General features: G+C 39.3%; 1 protein-coding gene across 2 annotated transcripts; it reads right to left on the bottom strand.

Moving 5' to 3' along the window:
• Window positions 1–2,253: 2,253 nt before the first annotated feature.
• LOC128102254 (uncharacterized) lies at window positions 2,254–14,397 on the bottom strand. 2 transcript variants are annotated; one of them, XM_052725840.1, is made up of 4 exons: window positions 12,105–14,397; window positions 8,455–8,635; window positions 3,096–3,213; window positions 2,254–2,402 (listed from the first exon to the last, which is right to left on the bottom strand). In XM_052725840.1, the coding sequence occupies exons 1-4, from the start codon at window positions 13,217–13,219 to the stop codon at window positions 2,377–2,379; spliced, it is 1,440 nt and encodes a 479-aa protein (XP_052581800.1). In that variant the 5' UTR covers window positions 13,220–14,397; the 3' UTR covers window positions 2,254–2,376. The 2 variants fall into 2 exon arrangements, with proteins under 2 accessions (XP_052581800.1, XP_052581801.1); XM_052725841.1 differs by lacking the exons at window positions 2,254–2,402; window positions 3,096–3,213 and adding an exon at window positions 3,583–3,938.
• Window positions 14,398–14,715: the final 318 nt, after the last annotated feature.

Below are 14,715 nucleotides of genomic sequence, written 5' to 3'. Positions count from 1 at the left end.
AACAAAAAAAAAAAAAAAAAGAAATACTTAAATTCAAAATATAGTTATGTGATATGATGAGTATATTAACATTCATGATTTACTACCAAATTAACTACATGTAAATTTATTAAAACATCACATTATACTTTTCAGACCTATATAATTAATAAAACAAAGTTATAAAAAGCAATAACATTTGTACTAGTAAGGAGAGTTAGGAAGTTAAAGGAAACAAAATGACATTCTCAAGCATTTGCTTTCAGGATTTGTACATTCAGTGTGTAAAATTAAGTGTTGGACATTGTTCTAGTTTGCTTTCTGTGGCTGTGAAAAAACCCTCCCCAAAAGCAACTTGGAGATGAGTTTATTTAGCTCATGGGTTACAGTCAAGAGGAGCCAAGGCAGGAAATCAAGGTAGAAGCTTGAAGCAGAAACCGTGGAGAAATGGAGAAATTCTGCTTACTGGTTAGCTTTCCATGCCTTGCTTAGCTACCTCTTTTATGCAGTCCAGGCCTACCTGCTCAGAGATGGTACCACCCTCAGTGGGCTGCACTCTTCCATATTAACCACTGATCAAGTAAATACCCCACATATGTGCCCACAGGCCAGACCTGACAGAAGTAACTTTTCATACGAGATTTCCTTCTCCAAGATGTGCTGGTATGCTTAGGTTTGTGTTAAGTTGACAAAAGCTATGACAGGCATTAAGCGCTAAGAGAAACAAGGAACTGGCTGAGTTGATGATCAAAACAAAACAAATGGAACTTTGAGTACACTTGGCCATTTCAAAAGTACCCAGGAATCAGATGGGGGACCTGCCCCTTCTTGGCTTGTACACATGCTCTCCTACTAACAAAGAAATTATCTTACCCAACATTGTGATTTGTGTTAACCTCTTCTACCATTGTATTCTTCTCTACTCTAAGTACAAGGCATATAAACATTCTAGAGTACAGTTTTGTCACATAAGACAAAAGGTAACAGCAGAGGAAAGTTAATTCACCAGATTTCAATAGAATTAGCAGTACTTCCCCTCTGGGGTTTCAATTGTATTCATCCTCAAACAACCATTTTTTTTTAATTATGATTTTTTAAAATTAAAACATAATGGTCAGGCACGGTGGCACATGCCTTTAACCCTGGCACTTGGGAGGTGAAGGCAGGCTGATCGAGGACAACCTGGTCTGTATAGTGAGTTCCAGGACAGTCAGAGCTACATAGTGATACCCTGTCTCAAAACACCCCCCCCCAAATTAAGTTAAAATTTTATTACATCACTTCCCCCTTCTGTTATCCCTCCAACCTCTCCAGTGTCTACCCCTCACTCTTTAATGACTTCTTTTAGATTATTGTTGTTACACATACATGTACATAAATACATAAAGATAACCTGGTGGGAAGTGCAAGAAGGAAGGCCGGAGTGAGGGAAGTCCTGAAAGAGCATGTGCTGTTGAAATGGGTACAGCCATGTCAAGGACTCCAATGTCTCAGTCCCGTGTGAGTGGCAAAACCTTACCAGGGTGAGATTCAGAGGGTTGGCAAAGCTTTCTGAACTGGAAAGGGTGACACACGTGTACAAACACAGCATCCTCCTCTTCGTGGACACTGCAGGTTGAGGCTGCTTGCCTACCGAGAATGGACAACACACCCTCCCACCCCAGGGCTGTGCATAATCAACACACTCAAGTTCAGCCTCATAGCAGGAATGGGTGCTGGTCCTTCAGAGTGCGTATGCACTGTCTGGACCCCAGCTCTTCCATACATGTGTCCGTGTGCTGCTCTTTCTTTATTCCCTAGCTGCCTGCCCTGTCAGATTTCCAGATCCAGGCCGACAGGACTTAGCACAATCCGCTGACTCCATTGGGTATGCGTCTTCTTTGTATATGTTGATAGGCAATTTTATACCTATATGGCTGCATCTAATAAGAAACTTTTAGAAATATGTGGCTAAAAATCTGGATGCTTGGGTTAACTGTATGAGAATTTTAATGAGGAAAAGGCCACACATAACTAAGAGAGGGAAGGGTAATAAAATGTGCCTGGAACAACATTTTATCAGTGAGACCATCTTCTGATGTAACTTCCCCAAAACATATTGGCCAGGTAGCTTTCGCATCCCATTAGTGTCAGGATCAAATCTGACTAAAATTTATGATTTAGCAGTTTATGAATGAGCTGACTGCACCTTCTGCGACCTTCTCTTTCACTCACCTGTTTAGTTCATATAATAGGAAGTTTTTATTTCTTAGTTCTTCCAGATAGCATCGCCTGTACTTCCGCAGTTCTCTCTTGCTGGACTCGTGGGAAGTTCTAACACTGGAGACTTCTGACCACAGCCTCTTAATTATGTTTTCCATCTCAGTTATTACCGCAGTGTGCTTCTTACAGAGGGTCTTATTTTCCTGAACGGCTGTCTGTGCCTACCGCAAATTGAAATTTATATTTAGAGAAGATCTCATTCAAATCATCCTAGTATATTTGATTCTTTCACTTTTGACATTTCATCCTTTAAAGGTTGAAAAAAATGATTTCGATAACAATTTTTAAATATGTGAAAAATACGTTGCTGTGTTGAATATTTCTTACCAATGTAAGCAGTATTAAATCTGAGTTGTAAAAAATACTCATGTACATGGTATTGGTCACTGAACCCAGATTTTGGCACCGTGCTAGGAAAAGACTAGCCCCAAGCTATGCTATTCACCCTAAACCATTCCTTACCATGGAATTAGTTAATTCCATGCAAAGAGAAATTGGTGGCTTCTTGGAGATGGTGAGTTGCCCTCTCCAGAGACGTGAACCTGAGAGGCTAGCCATGCTCCAGTAGATGGTTTTATACCCATGCACATACTGGCAGCAGTGAGCTAAAACACAACACTGAAAATAATCCAAAATGGGCCCGTGCAGTTAGCAGGGAGAGTGCTGAAAGCAATGAGGAACGCGTTAAAGTGTAGCAGTTAGGGGGTAGAGTTGATTCAAACAATCTATGTATGTGCAAAATTATCAAACAACAAAAGTGTTTTAATGAGACATTTCATGTGAACACATTTCATAGGTTCCCTACAGTATTTCTTTTTATTGCCAGAAAGGGGGTTGGCATGACACTGACTTACCAAACTGGAACTCTGGGCCAGGTCTCTCTGTGTGTCCTGCAGATGTCTCTGCAGATGTTCTATTTCCGCCTTTTGTTTCTTCGCTGTAGCTAGTAATGAGGTCTTTTCTAGTTCTAACCTAAAATATGTTCAACCATATTTTAAAATACATCTTTTTCACATATCAATTTTAAATGCCACATTATTTTCACTTTTTAAGTTTTAGTTGTCAGGTAAGTATCACATTTCCTTGTGACATCTTCACAGAGGTTTATTATTACACTTTGTTCTTATCTGCCACCAAAACCATCTCCTGTCCCTTCCCCTCTTCCTGGAGTCTTCCTTCTCCTCCCTGCTGCTCCCCTCTCACTTCCCATTAGAACTCTTTATTCGCTTTCGCAGCCCCTTTCTAATCTCTCTCTCACGCACACACACACACACACACACACACACACACACCCACACACCCCACAACATGTGATATCATAATACACATGTGAAACAGTGACTTTATAAAAGAAGTATATTAAATGTCAATGATGTACAAATTCTATCGTTTTTTGAGCCTTTTTAAAAGAATGAACAAGATGTAGGTACATGAAAAATTATGTACTTTTTGGTTGTTAATGTTTGGGAAATAATATCCCTCATGCATGCAAAGCCATGCTATACTATTGAGGTACTTTCCAAACTCTGTGTTGTGAATTTCAAGAAACAGATCTAACAGTGTAACAGTGTTTTCACAGTAACCATAACTTGGATGAGTCTCATGTTACTCATTTCCTATATAAATATAGGCTGATTTAAAGTTTACATTTGTAGGTGATCTTCCATCTTCTGTGCATGTTCTTTTTCTTTATGTAACTAAATAAAAAAAAAGAATTGTATTAATACTCTGATACAAATTGATCCATCGTCTATTTACGTGCTAAAGCTTTCGTAGGAACTTGGGCAGAACCTTTGGTATGTACATGGTTTGGTATCTGCATGGCTGCTTTGATGCTACCACTACAGGTTTAATTGAGTTGCTGCAACAGGATTCTCCCAGCTCACAGGGCAGGATGTAATATTTCCTCACTCTTCATAAGAATGAGCTGATGCTGCTAAAAGACTGAAATGCAATACATTTCTATTTCAGTTTTGTTTTATCAAATATGGAAGCTGACAAAAATGAAATGGCCTTTGTGATTTTGCTTTACAAGGGCCACACAGTCATTTTCATTTAAAAACTTCCCATAAACATGTATGACCAAAGCTGTGCCAGCAATGGCAAACATTGACGTAACATTGTGTATGCATGCTGGTGTGTATGTGTGTGTGTGAGCGTGTGCGTGTGAGCGTGTGCGTGTGAGCGTGTGCGTGTGCGTGCGTGCGTGTGTGTGTGTGCGTGTGCCTGTGCGTGTGCGTGTGCGTGTGTGTGTGTGTGTGTGTGTGTGTGTGTGTGTGTGTGTGTGTGTAAGGTCACGGTTGCACTGAAGACTGTCTGAAGTGTTCTTTGGGGGCTGTTTTGGCTTTTTTTTTCTTCATACCAAGTATGGAACTCAGCAAATAGGACAGGCTGGCGTGCTGGTGAACCCTAAAGAGCCATCCATTTCTGCCTGTCCAGCGCTGTGATCACAAGCACACACCCACATGCCTGTTTTTAATGGGTTCAGGGACTGAACACAAGTCTTTCTGCTTGCCTTGTAAACATTTTGCCCACTGTGCTGACTTTCTAGTCCCTGACATGAGCTGTTTTAGCTGTAATCAGATATTTTACTGAAGGGTGTGAGCAAGGCATTGAGGCATTTTCAACACGGATGCCTGAATGTGAGTATGTGATCCTTTTCCCAGCTCCAACTACTACAAGATGTTAGTTCTGAAACAAGTTAAGGTCCTACGTCTCAGTTTTTTTAGATCAGTAAAATTCTAATGTTAACAATATCTATTTTTCTCCAATATTGGGAAGGTTTACTATGCAATGCACATGCTTTTATTCTCATGTGACATAGTAATATGTATATATGATGTAACATACCTTTGATGTAACACTAATATTATTAGCACATTTTATTTCATAATAAAATTAGGCCTATTAAGAAGGCAGCACACCAGTTAAATAATTCTCCTAGCTAAGTAAACTGATCCCTTATTCATACCATTGGTTTGGGGACAAAGGATACATCTCCAGTTCTTCATGCAACTTTCACTAATCCCACTAGCCAATGGTAAATTTTACTTCCCTGAAAAACTTCATGCTTCTGGTAAGTGACGATCATATATGTAAATGTAGATGGTCCCCTCCTACTATGTCATTTATTAACTGGTATGTAGATGGCATGATCATCAGAGGTAGCTAAAGGCACTGATAGGAAGTATTGCACTTTACATTATAAACAAGCTTCTCTAGACTCTTTCCATGAGAAAATATGTGAATATCTTGTTTATTTACAAGTTTATTACACAGTTATTCTACCATCTTCCAATTTTATTTTATTTTTTATCATTTTGTTTAATCTTTTTATATATTTCAATCATATTCTTTGTCCTTCTCCAACTCTTCCCATATCCTATCCAGCTCCAACTATGCCATTCACCCCACTTCATCTCTCTCTCCCTCTCTCTGTCTCTCTTATTTTCTCTCTCTCTTTCACTCTTTCCTTCCTTCAAGGAAAAAAAAAACACAATAAAAACAACCAAAAATGAAAATTAAAACAGATGAACAAAGAAAAATAAAATCAATGAGACAAAAAAATACCAAAATAAAACAAAAAGTACACAAACAGACAAAAAAAACCCCACCAGTTTATAAAGTCCCCTTCTATTGGCCATCTTCACTTGCGCGTGAGGACTGTTTGATATATCCAGTGGAACTCCACTGGAGAAAAGTGATTTTCTTTTTCCAAGCAGGTGTCAACCATAAATAGCTTTTTGATTGTGGTGGGAGTTTGTTTCCACTTCCCCTTCTCATGCTGGGATTTTGTCTGGTTTGAACCTGAACAGGTCTTGTGCATGCTGTCACAGTCTCTGTGAGTTCATATGTGCAGAAGCTGTGTTGTGTCCGGAAATATTGTTTTGTGGTTTCTCCATGACTCATTCTTCCTCTTCTTCTGTATAGGTCCCTGGGTGTCAAGGGAGGGGTTTGATGAAGACATCCCATTTACGGCTGAAAGGTCTCACTCCCTGCTAATTGCCCAGTTGGCACTCTCTGTTAATTACCATCCACTACAAGAAGAAGCTTCTCTGATCCTCTCTGCCTTTTTAGGCACTACGCTTCTTTTGCATATACACTCGGCCCATTATGTATTATCTGAAACTATTCTGTACATTAGAAACTATGCAATGTTTTCTTCCTGATTTGGCTTATTTCTCTTTGCCTAATGATAACCAGCTCCCCATGTTTTCCTGAAAATGGCAGGTCTCCATTTTTTACACCTGAATAAAATTCCTGTGGGTATGTTCTACATTTTACTTGTCCATTCCTCTGTTGATGGACATGTCGTCTTTGTTTATATCTTGGCAACTGTGAGCAGTACTAAGACAAAGACAGATGTGCAAGTATTCCTGGCGAGTGCCAACTTAGATGCCTTTGGAAATATGTCCAGCACTGGTATAGCTGACCACATTTTTCATTTGTACTTCTGTCTTCCAGAACTAATCTGGATTCTTTTCCTCATTTGGTGTTAAAATTCTGAGTTCCTTATAAATTCAATATACTACCTCCCTGTTTCTCCTAGTACATAGGTTGACCCTGTACTCTGCCTATTCACACAAATCCTATTGTCAGTTCTTGCTAACATTTTTTTGACTATTGGAATCCTTTTTACAAAGATCTCTTAAGGGGTTTTCACAATCCAGAGTTTCACATCTGACATTATGGGCATTGGTCTGTTTAGTTGATCCATTTACAGGGAGAGGCAAATGAAACTATATTCATGCAGATGTCCACATTTCCCAGAACATTTTATTGAAAAGACACCTCTTCTCAAAAGCATGGTCATGGAACCTTTGCGTTAAAACAAACAAACAAGCAAACAACCCAAACAGGTTGCTATAGTAACCGTATGGTTCTGTTTCCTATTAGATTGTACTTGTCTACATGCTTATTTTTGTGACAGCAGCGTCTTTCTTTTGTTACTATGTCCTTTGTTATAATTCAAAACAAGTTGTATTTATTTTCCAGCATTGCTATTAATGCTTAGAATAACTTTGGGTATTTTGTGTTTCCATAAGAATTTGGGGCAAACAAAGCAGGTAAATGGACAGAACTAGAAATAAAATCATCCTGAGTGAAATATCCCAGAGCTAGAGGACAAATTTGATCAGAGCTTTGCTCAGCCATCATCACAGACGCTTCCCACTGCCAAAGATGGGAACAAATACAGGGACCTACAGCTAGACATTATGCAGGGAGTGACAGTCCTGGAAACACACAGCCCTGAATGCGATGTCTCCATCGAATCCCTCTGCTCAAGGCTCAGGAAATCCCACGGAAGAGAATGTAGAAACAGTGCAAGAGCCAGAGGGGATGGAGGGAACCAGGAAAACGAGGCCCTTTAAATCAACACTGTCAAATCTCATACAAACTCACATAAACTGAGGCAGTATACACAGGCCTGCAAGGGTCTGCCCAGGTCCTCTGAGTATTTCTTATGGTTTCCAGTGTCTTCATGAGATTTCTGAGTGTGGGAACAAGTTGGTCTCTGACTCTTGCACATTCTTTTCTGCTCTTTCCTTCTGTTGGTTTGTCTTTTCCAACTCTAATGTAATAGACTGTGGCTTGTCTTATTATATTCTTTTTTGTTATATTTTATTAACGTCCCTTAGAATCCTTCTTTTTCTAATGAGAGACAGAATGGGAATGTATCTGGATGAGAGGGATAGTGGGGAAGATCTGGGAGAAGTAAAAGAGTGGAGAAAATACAATCGAGTTAAATTATATAAAAAAAGAATCTATTTTCAATAAAAGTAAGAATAAAATATAGTGAAATTATGCTGTTGATAAATATTAACTGGCTTTCATTCCTTCATTCAGAGATCATACACCAAATACTTATTAGATGACAACACTTTTAAAAAGTAATTTCATACTAAATATCATTAATTTATAATGAAATAAAATTTGGGTTGAACCCTAAATAAAACAATCATACATCAAATAACAGTGATTTGGTCAAAAACAGTCTACACATACAATGATCCCATCATAAGCTTACATAGCACACTAATGAGGTAGATTTGTATGTATATGCTAATGAAGTTTGCACAGTGATGATGCTGGCGAAGGAAACATTTTTTACATCATGTATCTGTTATGAGGTGAAATATAATTAAATCAGAGGAATGTGTAAATAGCAGTGATCTAAAGTTGAAATGCTCTTTTTATTAAAGATTAAATTACCTGCTTCAGCTCCACGTCTCTTGTTTTCTGACATACTTTAAGTTCCTGCGTCTCTGTAACTTGTCTCTGGTAGTGCTCTCCTCGTCTCTCAATCATCTCTTTTTTGACCCGCAGTTCCTCCACAGTCTCATAAGCACAAATTGTGTTTCTTTTCTTCTCCACTTGCTCTTTTATGATTGACCTGTAGTTAAATAAGCTAATCTTAGAATTACTCTTCTCAGAAAACAAAATGTTCGTTTTATGAATTGGCCCCTCATAAGTTGCTTATAACATTTCTAAAAGTTTATATTCACAGTTTTCATTTTTATTCTATGTTCTAAATTTTATAATTAAGTTAAACAATCTAATATCCATGAGCATGACTTTCATCTATCTAGTTTATCACAATTTCTACTTACTTTGTTGTTTATTATGTATTTTATGAACAACTTAAGAATCCACTTGGGGAATTTAAATTACAACTAATGGTAACCATAATAATAAAGATCAGTGCTTTTTAAGTAAAAGCACTTAAATGTCTGTTTTTATTCTTAATTGATAGAATAGAATTAATAAATTTAACCACTATGTGAGTATAGCTAAGAAATAGAGTGATACCTACTACATGTAAGGTCCTGGGTTTGATACAAAGCTTCACCCAAATGCATATTAATTTTTAAATTTGTCAGTAGATTAAAATTACCACTTGTGATGATTTGAATAAGAATGCCCCCCATAGGCTAATATGTTTGAATAAAGTGGAATTGTTTGAGGATTAGAATGCTTATGATGTGGCCTTGTTGGAATAGGTGTGGCCTTACTGGGGGAAGTATGTCACAGCGGGTAGACTGAGGTTGCAAAAGTTCATGTCAAGACCAGCCTTTCTCTTTCTCTCTCTCTCTCTCTCTCTCTGTGTGTTTGTGTGTGTGTGTGTGTGTGTGTGTGTGTGTGTGTGTGTGTGTGTGTCCTCATATCAGCATGTACAGGTCTCAGATACTGCTTTAACATCTGTCTGTGTGATATCATGCTCCCTGTCACCATGCTCCAAGCCATGATGATAATGGACTAAGTCTCTGAAATGGTAAGCAAGTCCCAGATTAAATGCTTCCTTTTATAGGAGTTACCTTGGTCATGGTATCTCTTCAGAGCAATAGAACAGTAACCAAGATACCACTTAATAATCTGTTCTATGAATTATCATAATTTTTCATGAGAAAAACTTGGAAATATTGATCAAAATAATTTTAAGATTCTAAATATTTCAACATATTTCTGCATGGGAAATATATTCATTATAGACAATTAGAAATAGAAGAAATTATTCACCTCAATGGTGTTTCTTACAGAATTATTTGTAATACATAACAAAATGCCCCATAAAATCCTACTTGTTAAATACAAATGCTTCCATGTGGTAGGCTTCCATATACACATTTCATTGGCATATGCATTCTGCTGTCTATGAGTGAGACAAATATATTAAAAGTATTAATAATTATATACTGGTTTTATTATTTCCAAAAATTTCTTCTTCCCTTCAAACACAGGAGTACACACACACACACACACACACACACACACACACACACACACACCAATAATAACCAAAGAAAAAGAGGCTGTCAACTTGAGAGTGCTGGAGAAACTGGGGGGGGGGGGCGTTCTAGGTAGAGTAGCTTAGCTGGATGGGGCCAGAGAGAGGAAAAGAAGAAGAGGGAATGATATTATTCTACTTCAATTAAAAACAGATTTTAAGAAAGATCTAAGGAAAAATTAACTTAAGATAAAATATCATAACACCTCATTTCTCTTAACTAAACTTAGAAGACAGGGAAAATTGAATGAAACACTTCACGATGTGAAGATAACTTCCAACTAAGATTGCTTTATCAAAAAATAGATTTTAAAAATCTACTGCTGTGGATATTACTCTGTATGCTGTGAATATGTTACTCTGATTGGTTAATAAATAAAGTGCTGATTGGCCAGTAGCAGGAAGGAAGTATAGGTGGGACAAGCAGAGAAGAGAATTCTGGGAAGTAGAAGGCTGAGTCAGAGACACCAGCCCACCATCCAGGGAGCAGCATGTAACAGGCACACAGCGGCTGCAGGACTGGCAGGTGAGAGAGATTTGTCCTGACCATGGGCCAGGTGGGACACAGGGAAACTTCAGCTACAATCTACTGTTAATAGGATGTTTCAAAATAAGTACAGAGCATCAGTTCATTATCACTAAGCCAACGTAGTGGAGATACTTAACTAAATACTGTACACAGAGGAAAGAGAAGGAATCCCAATTATGGGACACAGGAAAGAATAAGTAACTTTGGAGCAGTATCTGAACAGAGTTGGAATGAATCCATCATGTCCCACAAAAGAAATCAGCACAGGCCCTGATGCTAACTGGGGAGGGAGAATTATGAAGCCAATAATAATGCAACACACCAGAAAATCAGGCAACAAAAGTACAGTTATTAATAAACATCTTCAATAGTAACTTTACGTTTAAGTAAGCCAAACACACCAGTAAAGAAAGCTAGATTGGCTTATTGCATTAACAAAAGTGCATCCAATGATCTGAGGTCTCCAGGAAACACTGGTAAAGGAACTCATGGACAAAGAGTAAAAAGTGTGAAAATCAACCTACCAAGTGGATAGAAACCAAAGAAAGTAGGCATGACTACTCTGATAGCTGATAGTAAACTTCAAACTAAAATTAGGTCACTGCATATCAACAGAGAACATATGACAGAAACGTTTATTGACATTTTCCCTGGGTATAATCCTCACAGCAATAGCAAGGCTAATTTGAGGTTTCAATTCTCAACACAGGAGCACTGAGAAGAAACAAACAGATTAACAACTAATAGTTTTGTTAATTAGGAAGTAGAATTTCATTCTAGCAAGCAGCTTCCTTTTGAAACTCTCCAGATGTAGTTTTAGAACAAAATTTGCTTGAGATGTGCTATCAAAATCCATGTCTCTGGAATATTTCATTGGTAAAATAATGAGTGCAATATAGATTGAAACTCATTTTTAAATATTCACATGCTACATTTTATATGTATATGGTAATCTAATTCCTTACTGATAATTGTTTTAAATATAACACCATAATCTGATGATGATTAAATCAATACCCTTGTTTCTTGTACATGCATCTACATATGCATTCAAAGTCTGTATATTAAATATTCTTCAACTGTGTTTAATATGTATCACATATTTGTGTACCTTTTCTATTTTGCCTATAATAGACAATATTGTTTGCCAGAATGTGTGTGGTTGTGTTTAAAAGCAACATTTTCCTAATCCAAAAGAATTCATCCTCAAAATGAAATTGTTAGATCAAAACAGTAGTACTTTGGAAATGTGTGAATCATTGCTACTATATTATGGCTCAAAATTGATATACATACTGGTTTCCAAATTTCTTTTGCCTCACATTTGACAACCTTGGTTATTATCTTTTAAACAAAATGCATCAATATTAATGGGACACAATGGTACCTAATTTTGCTAATTTTTTTTAGGTTTTTTTGTTTGTTTGTTTGGTATCTGCCCATTCAAGATTATCCCTAGTAAAACCGCATTAGGCATGGAAATTATCAAAAAGCAGAATTCATTTAACGGGCAGGAACAATACCTAGTTTAAATCTTCCTAGTCTTACCCATCATCTTCTTCTGCCTCCTCAAGGTAGGGCTGCTGCTTTCTCGGTTCCTCATACTTTCCTTGTAGAATCAATCTTCTTTTTGTAACGGCGGAAGCAGCGGATGCAGCAGAGGGAGCATCAGGAGGATCCGGGGCTGCATCAGCAACAGCAGCAGTAGCTACCGCAGGAGTACCTGGATGAGCAGCAGCAGCAATAGCAGCAGCTGCAGCAGCAGCGGCGGCGGCGACAGTAGGAGAAGCAGCAGCATGAGTAGCCACCGCAGCAGCAGCAGCAGCAGCGGCAGCAGCAGCAGCGGCGGCGACAGTAGGAGAAGCAGCAGCATGAGTAGCAACCGCAGCAGCAGCAGCAGCAGCGGCAGCAGCAGCAGCGGCGGCGACAGTAGGAGAAGCAGCAGCATGAGTAGCAACCGCAGCAGCAGCAGCAACAGTAGAAGGGGCTGCAGCTGACACGGTAACAGGAGGAGGAACACAAGGAGCTATAGCAGTGACAACAGAAGCCATGTGGGCAGCTGCTGCAGCAGAACCAATAGCAGCAGCACCGGCAGCTACAGCAGCAGTAGAAGCGACAGTGGGAGCTTCAGAACCAGCTGCTGCAGTGACAGCAGAAGCAACCACGGCAGCAACAGAAGCAGAGGCAGTAGTTCGAGACGCAGCATCCACGGAAGCCACAGCACCAATGGCAGTGGCAGAGGCGGCAGCGGCAGCAGCGGCGGCGGCGGCGGCGGCGGCGGCGGCGGCGGCGGCGGCAGTGTCTGCAGCAGCAGCAGCAGTCGCAGCAGCAACAGGAACAGCAGAACTGTCAGGTGAAGCACCGAGAGCAACAGGAGCGAGAGCATTAACAGTTGCAGAAGCAGCAGCAGCAGGGGCAGCAGCAGCGGTAACTGCAGCTACAGCAGCAGAGGCAACAGCGGCTGCAGCAGCGGGAGTAGCCGCAGCAAAAACGGCTGCAGCAACGATAGCAGCGACAACAGAAGCCTCAGAGACTTCAGGAGCGGCAGACGCTGCTGCACGACCGTAGGAGTGGGTTGCATCTTCCGTTTCATTGCTTGCCCGTTTCTTCCTGTTTGCTGCAACCTTTAATGAGAGTTGAATATTAAAGAGAACTGTTTTCATAATAAAGGGCTATTTTCCCCAATAGTCTTTATGAGTGGACTGTTGAAAATACTGAAGAATTTATTTCATAAAATCTTTATGTGCTTAGTTTGTCATAAGAAGTCATGGAAGTTTAGGGAATAATGTTTCATTTATTTCTAAGAAAAAAAAAGATATGTCTTCTTTTATTTTTTAATTTTAAATTGGCACTCCTCATTTTGAGCTTTTTCTTCCGTGTATGCTTTGCTAACTCATACTTCTAACTCCTATATAACTGTTATAAAAGAAACACTCTCTTAGTGATATGTAACATTAAAAGCCGTCTTTAGAATTGTAACTTTTGGTTCTTCTACAACAAAGGTGTGTGTGTGGGGGGGGGGGTCCTCCTCTATCTGCACTAAGGTATTTTCTCACATAGTTATGTTCCTCCCTTTTTCACTGGGATTTAGGGTAATCAAAATCTGAAGGGGCCCACAAAAAAATGAAGCCAGGTTTGCTCAAAGCAAGGGACAGAGTGGAACTTCAGAGTTCTAAGTATGATAACTTGAAATAATTGGAAAATGTAAGACAATTTCCAAATTTCACATGGATCTACCATAAAATTTGACAACTGCAAGAAATTTTATCACCATGATAGCTTCAAAATCCACTTATAAAATTCAGCAAAGTATCCACTTTAATTAAACAGTATAGCTGACAAAGTGGCTTGATGTCTTTGAAGAAGATGGGGAGCCTTAACATAGTTTTACTTTTAAGACTGCCTCTGGAACCCAAACATTAGGCAGAGCTCAGGGAATCCTGCAGAAGAGGGGGAGAAAGGACTGTAGGAGCCAGAGGGGTCAAGGACACCACAAGAAGACCCACAGTATCAAGTAACCTGGGCTCACAGGGGCTCACAGAGACTGACCCAACCACCAGGGAGCCTGCACAGGACTCATGTAGGCACACTGCTTATGTTACAGTTATACAGTTTGATCCTCGTGTGGAACTCCTAATAGTGGGAGCAGGGGCTGTCTCTGACTCTGGTGCTGGCTTTGGGGACTCTTTTCCTCACACTGGATCACCTTGCCCAGCCTTAACACATGGGGAGGTGCTTTGTCTTGCTGCAACTTGATATGCCACATTTTGTCAATATCAATGGGAGACCTACCCTATACTGAACAGGAATGGAGGAGAAGTGGATTGGGGGTAGGAAGAGAGGGAGAGTAGGGGGGAAGGACTGGGAGGAGAGAAGGGAGGGGAAATCACAGCCAGGATGTAAAATAAATTAATTCAAAAAAAGAATGCCTCTGTATATTTTTTACTGTCTTTGATTCAATATACCTCACAACTCAGTCTTCTACTTATTAATGTATGCTGATACAAAGTAAAGAAGGTGAATTAAATCTATTTGATAACAATAACCTGTTACCTACATTAAAGTTTGTTGTTTCTACCCTAACAGTAAGTATAGCTCTTCTAGAAGGAAACATTCACCATTTAAGGATACTTAAAATAAAGTATGAAATTATTACCTA

Source organism: Peromyscus californicus, unplaced genomic scaffold, assembly GCF_007827085.1.
Source record: "Peromyscus californicus insignis strain IS unplaced genomic scaffold, ASM782708v3 Scaffold_7__1_contigs__length_154581171, whole genome shotgun sequence".
Lineage (NCBI taxonomy): Eukaryota > Metazoa > Chordata > Mammalia > Rodentia > Cricetidae > Peromyscus > Peromyscus californicus.
The sequence above is the reverse complement of the archived record's forward strand: the minus strand, read 5'-3'. Positions and strand labels throughout refer to the sequence as shown.